Below are 12,932 nucleotides of genomic sequence, written 5' to 3'. Positions count from 1 at the left end.
CCCCATGCCCTCCCTGACCCCGTTACCAGTAGGGCTGTGGCCAGAGCTTGGTGTTTGCTGACTTCTGTTGTTGACATCACTAGAAACTCAGGGAAATTGGTGCTGTGTGACCCAGACCCTTTTAAGCACATTAAGCACAGCAGCAAGATGCTTAAGAAAGTCCCAGGGCGAAGGTGTCTGTAAAGGGAGAATTCTTTGCTGTGAAAGCCGAACTCACTCTCACTTGTCTCGGATCAGGGTTGGGTCCTCATCGTTAGGAAAACAAACAAGGAAGGAAAGACAGCAGAGAGGCAGGGGACAGCAGCGGAGAGGCAGGGGACAGCAGGGGCAGAGTGGGGAGAGGCAGCGGCACTGGGTCTGAGATGTGGCCTGGGCCGCACAGCCCTTCACATGCGTGCTCTTCACCAGAGACCCTGGATAACCCTCTGCACAGCTCGGCCGGCTGGCTGCGCCCTCCCGTTCCTGCCTGTGCACACGTGTGGGTGGCCCACCCTTCTGACCCTGGCCCAGAGGCCTCTGCCAGGCACTGCTTGAGACACAGGTGGCTGCCTGTCCCATGAACATGTACGGGGCAGAGGAGCCCAGTGTCCCCAGGCGCACAGCACCTCTAGTGTCTGTCCTTCTGCCTCAGACTAGAGGGCACTTGCATGTGGCTACACAGCACTGCGTCTCAAGGCAGGGCCTGTGCCCAGAAAGGAGGTGGGACAGCCTTGCCATGCTGTGCACACACGTGCCACACACTCATACATGTGAGTCACACACATCAGACACCACACACACAACTCACACCATGCATATACACTTGACTCGCCATACATACAACATACTATATACACACATACCATGTGCTCACACACATCGCATATGCAGCACACACACACTACATATGGGTATGTGCTACACACTACACACCATATACACCACACACATACGCTGCATGCTACACCACACACGCTGCACACACCTGCCTGACGCATTTCTCACTCTCCGTAGCTGCGCCCTGCCCTGCGGAAAGCCTGCGTCGTGTTTCCTTGGCTCTCATGCTCAGTGCTCGGAACCTGGTATGGAAGGAAGCAGGCCCTGGGTGCCTCTGAGCAGAGCAGGAGCTGCCTGAGCCAGGATGTGACGTCGTGTGCAGGTCTGAGCAGGGGCTTGGGAGCTGGAGTGTGAGCACCTGGCGGGGTGCCTCGATTTCTAGTCCACCTGTCCCCACGGCCATGTGTGAAAGACCCGCCTCCTTGACTCTCGCTGGTGTCGCATCCAGAGGGCTGGGCCTGCAGCCATGCTGCCATCCTCGTGGGTCATGCGGTCCTGGGCGCCATCTGCCTGGGGGAGGGCACCTTCATCTTCGGTAGCAAGTGGAGGCCTGCTGTGGGGCTGTGGCTAGGAGTGGCTGCCATCTGCAGCCTTGAGCACGGAGCTGGGGCCTCCCTGCAGCTGTGCTGCCATCTGGGTTCTCTGGATGGTGAGGCCACTGCGGGATGCATGGGGGTGAAGTCCCTGTGAAGCTCAGTGTCCTGGAGGGTGGGTGACAGCAGAGATTCTTACGTGAGGGCTATCTCGTTTGCAACAGGAAAGCAGCATATTCCACCAGCCCTTTGGAACTGGGCCCTTTGGGGCCTCAGCTACTAGCTTGAAATCCTGTTTGACAAGACCCATGTCCTTGAGGGTGGGTCTTGTCAAAGGCTAATTTGAGGGCACTCATTGTGTTTGAATGCCCAGGGCGGACCCTTGACAGCCGAGATTGAGGGCTGAGGGGTTCACTGAGGGTGTGAGGGGCCACTTGGGGTGTAGTGAGCTTTGGAGATGACTTGCCAGAGCCACAGCCAGCTCTACCTTGTCTAATGCCAGGCCAGGTCCAGGTGGGTGTCAGGCACGTTGGGCCCCAATGCCTGGGGAGGTTCGGTTCTTCCATCTGAGGGTCCTAGGCCAGGTGGGGTGTGGGATGGCATGTGTTGTGGCAGTACCTGTGTGTGTGTGTTGGGGGCTGGGCCCCCTGCCCATGCTTCTGGGCTCAGAGTCTTGCTGCTGAGGGTCTGTGCCCTCATTTCCTGATGTGGGGTGTCGATACTGAGTGATGAATCTCACAACCCAGATGGGGACATGGAAAAAAGGTGACGAACTCACAGTAGGCCAGGCACAGTCTGGGGGTGTCATGCACCGAGTCCAGTAGGATTCCCCTTGGCCAGCAGTGCTGGTGGCCTCACACCCTTTTTGGTGTAATTTAATCTCAGTTACTCTTTTTCCTCCATTTTACAAGGATACTTGACAAGAGCAGCTATTTTATATCGAACATGGATTCAAACCCCAGCAGTCCCTGCACTGGAGGAATACAAATGGGCTGTCCCTCTGCCGCCTGTCGGAAGGCCCGCTGGGTTTGGGTAGGAACATGACCCTTGACCCTTGACCCCCACAGCACGTGGTCGTGAAGACTGTCTCAGATCGGGAAATGGGAATGACACTGATGGGAGCATGTAGGATGGAGGTGGGCTCTGTGTGAAGCTGCACACCGGCTGCTCACACAGGCAGAGGGTGTGCGTGTCTGGGCGCTGCAGCCAAGCGCAGGGCAGACCCTGGCCAGGCAGAGCCTTCGTTCTGATTTGGCTCCTCCCACACTCTGATTTCTGCTGTGTAAAGTTTGAGCGTCACTTCACACGGTTTCATGAGGGTCCATGACAGCCAGGGTGTGGTATCGGTGGGGACAGTGACTGGTGTGTGCTGGCTCCCCTAATGCCAGTCACCTCTGAAGAGGAGTCAGCACCTGGTCCTGGGCCCCCCAGGTGAAGATAGGACAGTGGTCGCAATGACAATGATGATGATGCCTTGGGGTGAGTTCTGGAAGCACTGTGCCTGCACCTGGCATGGTTCTAGCTGCCCACCTAGCCTGGAGGCAGCTCCTCTCGCCATCCCCACCTCACAGACCAGGGACAGCGCATGGAGAGCCGATCACAGCCCTACCTGTTCTCTGACCACCCCCTGCCTCCCCATATAGCAGTACAGGGAATGGGGCAGTGGTGTGTCCACCGCAGCTACCAAGCCCACCATATACCCCTCCAGGGCAAGTCTTCCAGCCTCTCCACACCTCAGTTTTCTCATCTAAAAGACTGTGGGAAGACATGTCCCAAGGGCCTGTTTTCTGGGAAATTCGTGCTACGGCCCTGTCCCCTGGACTCTGAGCACCCTCCAGTGGACTCCTCAGGGGCCCCCAGGGCCTGCCTTCCATGTGACAGGGCCCTTTGCAGCACCATGAGTAGTTACGTTTTCTAGCCAAGCTGCACAAATTGAATGTCAGAATGTGGATGGAAAAGTGAATTAAACCAATTAACCCTGCTACCTGCCTTGTATGTTAACGTGGTGGCTCCTGTTTCCTATTTCTCGGTTAGGGGAAGAAAATAAGGAGGGCAGGCAAATGGGCCCTTTAGCGCCATCACGATTAATTTATTCATCTTTGCGTGCTGGCAATTTGTTAACTTCTGACTTGAGTAGCTTTTGAGCAGACCTGTGTGTGCTCCCTGCTGTGCTGGGCAGCAGGTGTTGACAAGCCCTGCCTCCATGTGCACGTGGACGTTCTGCTGCCCAGGAGCTGTGCGGCACCTTCTCTCTGCACAGAGGGTCCAGGCAGGGAAGCACCGGTCAGGGCTGTCATGGCCCACCCAGCGTATGCCTGCACAGTGTGCCTGGAGCAGGGGAGGCAGGGTCAGTTAGAGCGGTTTCGTCTGAGAGGAAAGTAATGCCCGCCTCATGGAAATGTAAAAGCAAAAAACAAAACAAAAAACCAAGTGTGCCTAACTTCAATAAAATACTGTACTTAACCCAGCACATCCAAAATACTATCATTTGAGCCCATAATTGATATAAAAGTTATTAAATACATCTTTTACATTCTCCTGTTCATACTAAGCATTCAGAATCTGGGGCGTGTTCTCCACGGGTGTCACATCTCACCTGGGACCTGCCACGTTTCAGGTGCTCAGCAGCCACATGCTGTGAAGTGGTGTCTACAGTAGCTGGTCCTTCTGCCTGGTGTGGTTATACATCTCTGCACAGCACAAAATGTTGTGTCTTTTCTTGTTTGTTTCTCTGTCTGTTGCCTGATACATACCTCCACACACACATTCACACGAATGTGCCCTGCAGGGTGAGGCCCCAGCAAGCAGGCCTGATGGACTGTGTACTGTATCATGCTGTAATGCCCAGAGCAGTGCCCAGCACACAAGCGGTCCTCAGTATGTCGTCATTTGATGAATGAACAAAGGAATGAATGAACGGACCCTTGTGCACTGCCCCTGAGAAGTCCTGGCAGGAAGGTCCTGGACCTCACAGCCCATTTGCTGGAGGAGAGGGGTTGGGCGAGGCCGGGAACTGGGTGCTCCTGCTGCAGAGTGGGCGATGACCCCACAGCTGGACTTTCTCTCTGTCCTTATAAGCAGAACTTCTGAATCTGGGTGGGGACATGGTCATAGGAGCTGCCCAGGCAGGGTGAGAAAGGTCCAGCATGGATGACCACGGGCCACACCAGCAGTCAGACTTCTCCTTGTCTCAGAAGAGACCATCACTTTTATTATTTAAAAAAATTGCTTTTAGTGTACAGCTAATGTGTTTATTTTGAACAAATCAGAAAATACAGACAAGTGAAAAAGAAATCGCCACATTTCTCTCACCCACGATTACCATTATTACCCTTTGGCTACTGGTCCTTTCCAGGTTTTTCATGCAAATTCGTGCCTGTGTATTTGCATGCGCCACAGAAAGGCAACAACATGCCTCATGTTCACAGCATGCCCCCCGTCCACAGGTGGGATGGTTTCCCAGCAGTGCTGGGTCTCAGGCACATCATGTGCCCAGCAGCCTGCTTGGTGCCCAGTTTGTCGTGGGCACTTCAAACCCCTCGTGGAAGGCATGGCTGGCCGTGCAGATGGCTCTGTGTCATTCCAGTACTTTGCTCTTGAAGTGTCTCTGCAGCTTCTGGAGTCATTGGAGTGCTGTTCGTTTCTCTGTTCACCTCTCATGTGCTGAGGGTCTGTTTGAAGACAGTGCTGGGCCCCGGCAGCCCCCCAAAGACCCATGCGCAGTTCTCAGCCTCCTGCTGCCCACAGTCATATCTCCCAGTAAGTACCGCTGTTTACCCTGAGACTTGTGCACACCCCAGGACACAGCCCTTGTCCTTGCTACGTCCCACCTCTGACTCCTCCTCTCTGCATTTGTTCCAGCGCAGTCGTGCCACGCCAGGCTATTGTCAGATCGTGATGTTTCTTTTTCAGCAGGCAGATCTGCTTCTTATTGTCCGAAGGTCACATTTGTTGTACCTTTCTGGAGGAGGGGGCATTTTCACTTTCACTTAGAAAAAGATGTGTACTTGGATCTCGGAGTTGGAGCCCTGTGGACCTGGGTGAGCAGCTTCCCTCTCCGAGCCTGCCCTGGGTTGTCATACACATGGTGGGGTCACGGGGCTGTCATGAGGTCAGGGGAGGCCTTGCTTACGAGGTCACTTTGCAGAGTTCCGCAGGTGGTGGCCTCCCAGTGGAGTAGTCCTTGAGCTCACAGGGCCGGAGCACACCCTGCCCTGGTGGCCGGTGATGGGTCACCCCAAAGCAGAGGCAGGCAGGGTGATGCGTGGCTCTGGTTTTCTGCACTCAGTCATTCATGCCCCAGTCAATTCTTTGAAAATAATTTAAATGAAATACCATTCGTTTTGTGTCAAGATCCAGTCCAAAGAGGTTAAAAAGCAGCATCCTCTCAGGTTTCTCGGCAGCCTCTTGGCAGTCGCAGATGTGGCGTGGGCATAGGGGCTTGGTGGCTCCCCAGCGAGGGATCCCATCCAGAGCCCATGGGTTGACACCTGGGATGGCATTTCCTGCTTTCAAACATGTGCCATGGTTCAGTAATCACAGTAGGAGAATAAGGTGTCCCTACCTCCACTGAGCGTCTGTCCAGTGAGAATTGATTTCTTATTAAACTTATTTGCTAAACTCTCTAGCATTTTCCACATATAACAATTTGTTCAGCAGCAAATGCTGCTGCTGTTACTACGATTATTAGTACTGTTGCCGGTCATCACAGCAATAATAGCAACAGGTGACACGTGTGCCCTTTGTATTCTCAACGTTGTCCTGGACACTTGGTACACGTTCAGCACCTGGTGAAGGAAGCACTGTTATCACTATTTTAGGTGAGGAAACCGAGGCACAGAGCATCATGAGACTTGCCCAGGGTCATGTACCAGCACAGGCAGGACTGGGACGTGAGCCCTGGCCGTTTAGCACCAGTGAGTATGCTTTGAGTCTATTCTCTGTGCTGCCTGAGTGCACTGCTAACTCTGTGACGATCACTGATGCCACTGAGTGCCCTGTGTTTGGTTTGGGGGGCATAGGGACACATGGACAGTTCACCCATGGCACAGGTGAGACCACCAAGACGTATCTGTGGAGTTTTGCAGGGTCTGGTGGCGGTGGAGCTGATGAGAGGACCTATCCTCTGGCGTCTGGTCCTGAGACCTTTCTGCCATCTCTGCTGCTCGTGCTTGCGGGAGTCTCTGCAGTGGGCTGACCAAACAGAACTTGGGAGTCCTAAGTGGGGACCCAGGGCCCACAGCGACCCATCTGCCCACCTCTTGGAGCCAAGGGCACGTGTGTGTCACCATCTCATCCTTTGTGGAAGACCACTGTGCATGGCGGTCGTCATGCTTCATTTGACTCTGGAAAAATAAAACCCTTTTGGTGAGATGTAGCCACAGCCATAAACATTATTTGCTCTGTAACATCAGGAGTCTCACATTTTGGAAGCTACTTGGGGCAGACATTAGCAGCAGGATGATTTCTATGGAGTGAACTGTTGGAAACACCCAGCTTGGGGGCTTCTGACCTTCATTTGGCAGTCTACTCATCTGGGGAGGTTTTAAAAATATCCTTGGGGGAAAAAAAAAAAAAACCTGCCTGTGACAAGGCATGTGAGTGGTGCCAGGCGGTGTCGGTGGCCCTTGACCTGCACCATAGTGGGGGCTGCAGGTGAAAGGGAGACCAGCTCGGTCCTGCTCCCATCATGGAACACCAGTGTCCACACGCCACCCGAACCACTCACTGACCTGAGAAGCAGCACGACCCCACCTCCTGCAGGCTTAGGAAGACTGCTGCAGATGGTCAGATGGAAGAGTCCTCGGGCCACAGGCTGGGGGGAAGCAACGTGCACGAACTCACACTGCACTCGTGCTGTGTTGTGAGCAAAACCTTCCTTAAATCCTCGTCTCCTCCAGGGTTGTTGTAGCACTGTTTATGGAAAACTTAAGATTGAAAACTCGAGTGCTGTCTGCAGTTTTCTAGGCTCTGTGAAGGCCTCACTTCCGTCCCTGTTGTCCCTGGGACAGCATGTCCCATGTAGCATGGCCAAGGGATGGCTTCGTGAGTTATGGCCCTTACCTACATGAAGCGGGTGATGCAGAGCAGCTCGTGGCTAGTAAATGGTTGTGCTTCCCAGGTAGGAGGCATCTCCGCCTAGTGCACAGATAGGACAAGCCTTTTTGAAAAAGAAATCTGTATTTAAGGACGTGTTTGGCTGTTGTTTGCCTCTTGTAAAGGTTACCTGGATAGATTTTTTCTTCTTTAGCATTGCAGGCTGTGAAGAACTGGGCATTTCTATTCTCCCTCCATCCAGTGAATGTGGGGGACTAAATTAGATTCTGAAATTGAGTGTGCGGTGGAGTTGGTACGTTACCACGATGGGAGGGTATTGCTTCTCACCTCGCAAGTAGCAAGGTCATGATAATATGAAGCGAAGTGGATTAAAAATAAAACCAAAGGTATTTATTTATGACCTGCCCAGAGTTAGATTGGCATCCGTGTAAGTTGCATCTAATGGCGAAAGACAGCAGATTGATGTTGATATGTCCCTGGGGACATTTTGCCAGTGAAATTTGCTCCGTGAATTCAATTTAAAGACCCACAGAAAGTATCCAAAATGCAAAAGGAAATGGAATTGAGGACAGGGGGTGGGGGACAGCCCAGCAATGGTGGAGCAGCATTTGGAGGACAGTGCTGATGTAACTCATGGTCGGGACTTGAATGTGCAGCTCTGGGACATCCCAGGGACCTAGATCAGCAGGAGTGGGGCCAGGAACATGAGGACAGCAGGCTCCTCACAGCTGGGGTCTGAGCCCACACAGCCAGCTTTGCAGTTAGCATCCCGAATGCCCACAGCAGCCAGGCTCTGTGCCCGACAGCTCAGCTCGTCCTGACCCTACCCTGGGAGGACAGATTGTCATTCTCAGTCAACAGATACAGGGGAGTGCAGCTCGGAGATCCCAGGGCAGCTGCCCAATGCCACATGGAGAAAGTGAAACCAGGTTGTGGACTTCACAGCCCATCTCCCCCGCCCCTTGACGCCCCTCTGTGCCAACCTTGTAAGGTACAAGAAGCCCAGCAGATGGGAGGCCAGGAGCTGCCACAGGGCACGGACTGAGCATCTCGTGGGCATCAGCACCCTCAGATCCCAGCTTCTGAGTGGGATGGGAAGTCAGCAGAGGAAGGCCTGGGGCTGCGCTGGATGGGCCAGAGCCTGGCAGAGCCATTAGAGCAGTGTGGGCCTCCCTTGGGGAGTTTGCCGGCTTTGTGACTGGGCCACACCTTAGGCCAGGCCCTACCTGATGGCCGAGTACCCCATTCCTCTTCTGAGACCCCCCCCCCCCAGGAAGCTGTCTTGGCCACAGCCCTCTGAGACCCATCCTGGGAAACCCATCTGGGTGTCAGGGTCCCCTGAACCTTGCCCTGGACTGGGCTGCGGTCTGCTGGGAAGGGCTGGGCTGTTGGCACCATGATCAGTGTGTAGGGACTGCCCGAGTCCCACCTGTCGTCCCCCGGTGGGCTCCCCATGCTGTTCCTCCTACACTTGCCACAGTTGCAGTTCAGTCTCCGTCTCCTTAATGTCCATGTCGCCAACTTCCATACCGTGAGCTTCAGAGGCCGTCTCTGTGTGTCCTATGGGGGTGTGACTCAGCGCCCCCCACAGCTCACCTGAGCTGAGACCCAGGGGCTCTAGAATGGCAAGCTCCAAAGCAGAGAAAGACTGAAGTCGAGTGAGTGACAGTGACGGATGCTGCCTGGTGCGTGGCCTGCATTTGCCCCGTGTGTGTCCTATGTGCTGAGGTGGCAGACCTGCAGCCAGGCCCTGGGGAGCTGGGTCTCCCCGTGGGGGTACGGGGTCCACCTCCCTGGAGTGTCAAGGGGATTCAGTGAATCAAGGTCACAGCTGTGAAGTGCTGGAGTGGTACATGCTTCTGCATCTCCTCAGATGTCAGACTGTGGGGAGCTGCATGGTGGGCCTCCTGCCTGGCTGGTGGGACCAGGGGCCACAGTGTGGGCCCTGCTGGGGTACACTGGGGAGTGGGCTGCTGTGTGGGGGGACTGAAGACGGCAGCACCCCCGCCAGCTCACCTCGCTGCTGCTGCTGGTCTGCCCTGCAGCCCCCAGCAGTGCTTGTGTTGGCCCCCCTGACCTGGCTTCTCTCTCCCCAGGAGCTGCTGCTTTTCCTCCAGAGCCTGCCCACAGCTCACTGGGGTGATGAGGACATCAGCCTGCTGCTGGCCGAAGCCTACCGCCTCAAGTTTGCCTTTGCGGACGCTCCCAACCACTACAAGAAGTGAGCAGGGCCCACCCCACCCAGCGCTGCAGGCCCACGAGGAGAGGCCCTGCCGGGGTGGCCTGCTCGGGAGCTCGCCCGGATCAGCCCCGCACTTGGTCTCGGGCTGGTGAGGACAGCAGCAGGCCTGTTTCCTGAGATACCAAAGAGAGCCAGAGGAGGGTCCTGGCTTTGGGGGGCCCGAGTTGGGTCAGGAGTCTGTCTTGCCCTGTCCCCTGAGCATCCTTGCCAAATGACCACCTCCTGGAATCCCCAGCCCAAGGCAGCCTGAGAGGCAACCCCTCCCGGGGAGGCCTGTGGTGTGGGGAGCAGGGGCAAAGGGAGGTGGTAGCTATCTCATGCCTACTTCGAAATGCAAAATTTTTATTCTGTTGAGCGAAGGAGAATAAAATATAGACAAGACGCACAGTGAGAACGTGGCACTGCCCTGGGGTCTCCGTGCTGGTGAAGTGCTTTTGACAGCTAGCCCATGCCTACGGCTGCGCAGGCTCTCACCTTGCTGGTGTTTGCTCTTTGGTTAAAGTTAGTGAAAAGCGGACGCAGGAGGCCCATCCGTGAGCCGGGCCAAGTGCCTAGGGAGGCTGCAGATAGATGGCCCGGGCGCAGAGGCCCTTGCGATTGCCTTACTTCCCATCTCTAACTCCTGTGGTCCGGGTCACATCTCTGCCCTGGGTGGGTTCTGTCCTCCACGGAGCCCACGGGACGAGCTGCTGGCCATGCTGGGCTGGCGACATCAGGGCTCAGTGGCCTTGTGATCAAAGCCCCAGACCGTGCACCCTTCCCACTGCTGGTTGCTGAGAAGTGGCGTGGGGCTTCTCAGAGACCCCATGGACTCACTGCCAGCCTTGCCACACTCTTCCACGTCTGCCCAATGTGTTGGAGACTGGATTGCGCCTACTCTTAACGAGGTCCCAGAGCTGCACTGCAAAAGGCCACCCCCCCCCCCCCCCCCCAGGCTCTGCTAGGGCTGGATTTGCTGCTCCAGGGGCTTTGGGACATGCTTCCCCTGTGTTCTCTCAGGTGTGTCACAGGCCATGTGTCCCCTGGTGACACCCCCATGGGGCCACAGCCTCTTAGACCCTGAGCCCAGGACAGGTTCGTGTCTTTAGCGACACACCTGTGGCCCACTCCTCAGACTTTTGTCTGTCCCTCCCTCAGGAGCACCCGTAGCCCTTGCCCAGGTACTGGGACCCTTCCAGGCAGTGGAACATATGGATGTGTGTGATGTGTGATTCTGCTTCTGTGACAGAAGTACTGGGTCATTACATGTGGCATGGACGTTAGCACACAATACTGTGCAAATGTCAGGTGCTCCCAGATCAGCAGAGGGACCAGTTTGCCTTAGACCAGAGGAAAGCTCTCCCACGCCTCCCGGCCCTGCCCTGTCCCAAGATCGAGGGTTCCTCAGACCAGCACCAGTGCTGTCTCCTGTGGGACTTTTCTAGATGGGGCAGGGGAGAGGGGAACAGTTACAAGAAAGGCTGCCCCCTTGGCTCTTTGTGCAGGAAGCGTCCATCTCACGTAGCCGAGATCGACCTGGGGAGCATCTCTATCTGTAGCTCAGATTTCTCTGTGCAGCCAGAATGTTGGGGACACAAAAGAGCTGCCTCTTGAGGCAGTCGATTTTTCAAATAGGAAGGACCCATGAAGCTAGATCTAGTCCCATATGTGTTTTCGTATGTATGTAAATGCTAGGACTGACCGCGCGGGGTGTTGATGGTGGTCCTGGAGTCTGGATGCTGGGGTGTGCTGTCTGGAACGCGATGTGCTGAAAACGTGCAATAAAGATGCAGTAACCAAGCCTGCAGCCTCGGCCCTGATTCCAGGACTCACTTTTCCAGGAGCAGGGTGCCCTGCCCTGCCCTGTCCTGCCCTGCAGCAGCTTCTGGGCAGTCTGTGATAGCCCATCCGTAGTCACCAGGCCTTGTCTTAGGCACAACAGCACCCGGGGTCTTGCTCGTGCCTACAGGACCTCATGGGGAGATGAAGGCACAGTTCTGCTAGTGGCAGGGCAGGACGTGGACTCGGGTCTGATTCCCCAAAGTCCAGACCCTGCACTGGCTGGGGATCGGGAGCTGGAACAGCAGTGTTGGGCTTCAGGCCATCCCTCAGGAGACCCTCTGCCCATTTCTGGTCAAGATGGGCCTCCCCACCTGGCCACAGCTGTCAAGTGGCTGCTTTGAAAAGGGCCCATGCTGGGGGCGGCACCAGGCTTGGGGGCTCACTCCTCCCGACTCCTAGGACCCAGGACACGCTCATGCTGCTTCCAGCCCTTAGCATCCGCCCCAACAACTGAAATGCCCCTCACCCTGTGTCGTTAAAACAAGGCCCATGAAGCACCAGTTCCTCATGCCCCGCCCCTGGGGGTGCCCCACATCTCCACTCCCCACACCTGGGGCTCCCATGCCAGCACTTTGCCTTCTGCCGCCTTGTGCTGCTGCTGACAGTGTGGGCTGTGGTCTCAGGAGGGCTGAGGACTCCACAAGGTAGGAGCCATTCACTGCTTGCCCCGATGACCTAGCATGGAGCTGAGCTGGGAGAGAGCCACCTGCCTGAACTCACTGTGCCTGGCCTGTGGTCTGCAAAATGGAGGTTGGCTCTCCCTCCCTGTGGCCACTGGTGGAAGGCTCCAGGCTCCAGGTTGGAGTTTATCGGCTGGTGACCACTGTCATTTGCCATCTTGGCTTGTTGGAGTTTGGCTTTGGTTTGCTCCTTGAGTCCAACTTGAGGTCTTCACAGTCCATGCACACTGTTCCTCAGAGACCCAAGCCCAGGGGCCCCAAGACAAGTCCCTGACCTTCACTGGTGCCTGACCCCGTGTACCTCACCCTGCCCGGCCCAAAGGAGAGGCCTGGCCTCCTAGCACCATTACTGTGCGTGAAGCACCAGAGACCACCTGAGGGGCAGCAGACCCCTGGCAAGGTCAGACATGCTTGGCTGGGGTCCTGGGAGCAGGGGAAGGGGTGAGTCTGATTTGGGCTTTTAGAAGGACTAATGGGTGGGAAGAGCTTTTGTGTGGTTTTAATGATGGATCTGAAACTGGAGGCATCCTTCATATCTGAGCAAACTGATTCCATTTACAACATGGGGACAGGCCCTGTCCTGAGCTGCTGTGAGCCCAAGCCTCCAGGTGCCATCACCTTGAGCCAGAGGCTTCCTGCACCCACAGCCAGCAGTCCTGCTCATGACACAGACAGCTGGGGGTGTGGGCCCACCCTGCTCCTGTCTGCCCCTCAGTGACACTCCTCTCTGTTGCCCAGACCCTTGGCTCCTCTCTGGTGCTGTGTTCTGCCCCATGGGGCTGT

At 55.8% G+C, this 12,932-nt stretch overlaps 1 protein-coding gene across 1 annotated transcript in view; it reads left to right on the top strand.

Annotated features, from left to right (window-relative positions):
* Positions 1-11,524, top strand: part of TBC1D22A (TBC1 domain family member 22A) — a 370,690-nt gene extending 359,166 nt beyond the window's left edge. Inside the window, exon 13 of the mRNA XM_063074804.1 lies at positions 9,503-11,524. Within this exon, the coding sequence (XP_062930874.1) occupies positions 9,503-9,631 (129 nt within the window). The 3' untranslated portion in view covers positions 9,632-11,524. The remainder of the gene's footprint in view (positions 1-9,502) is intronic.
* Positions 11,525-12,932: the final 1,408 nt, after the last annotated feature.

Source organism: Cynocephalus volans, chromosome 12, assembly GCF_027409185.1.
Source record: "Cynocephalus volans isolate mCynVol1 chromosome 12, mCynVol1.pri, whole genome shotgun sequence".
In the NCBI taxonomy this organism is placed as follows: domain Eukaryota; kingdom Metazoa; phylum Chordata; class Mammalia; order Dermoptera; family Cynocephalidae; genus Cynocephalus; species Cynocephalus volans.
Note: the sequence above shows the minus strand (reverse complement) of the source record. Positions and strands in the feature narration are given on the sequence as shown.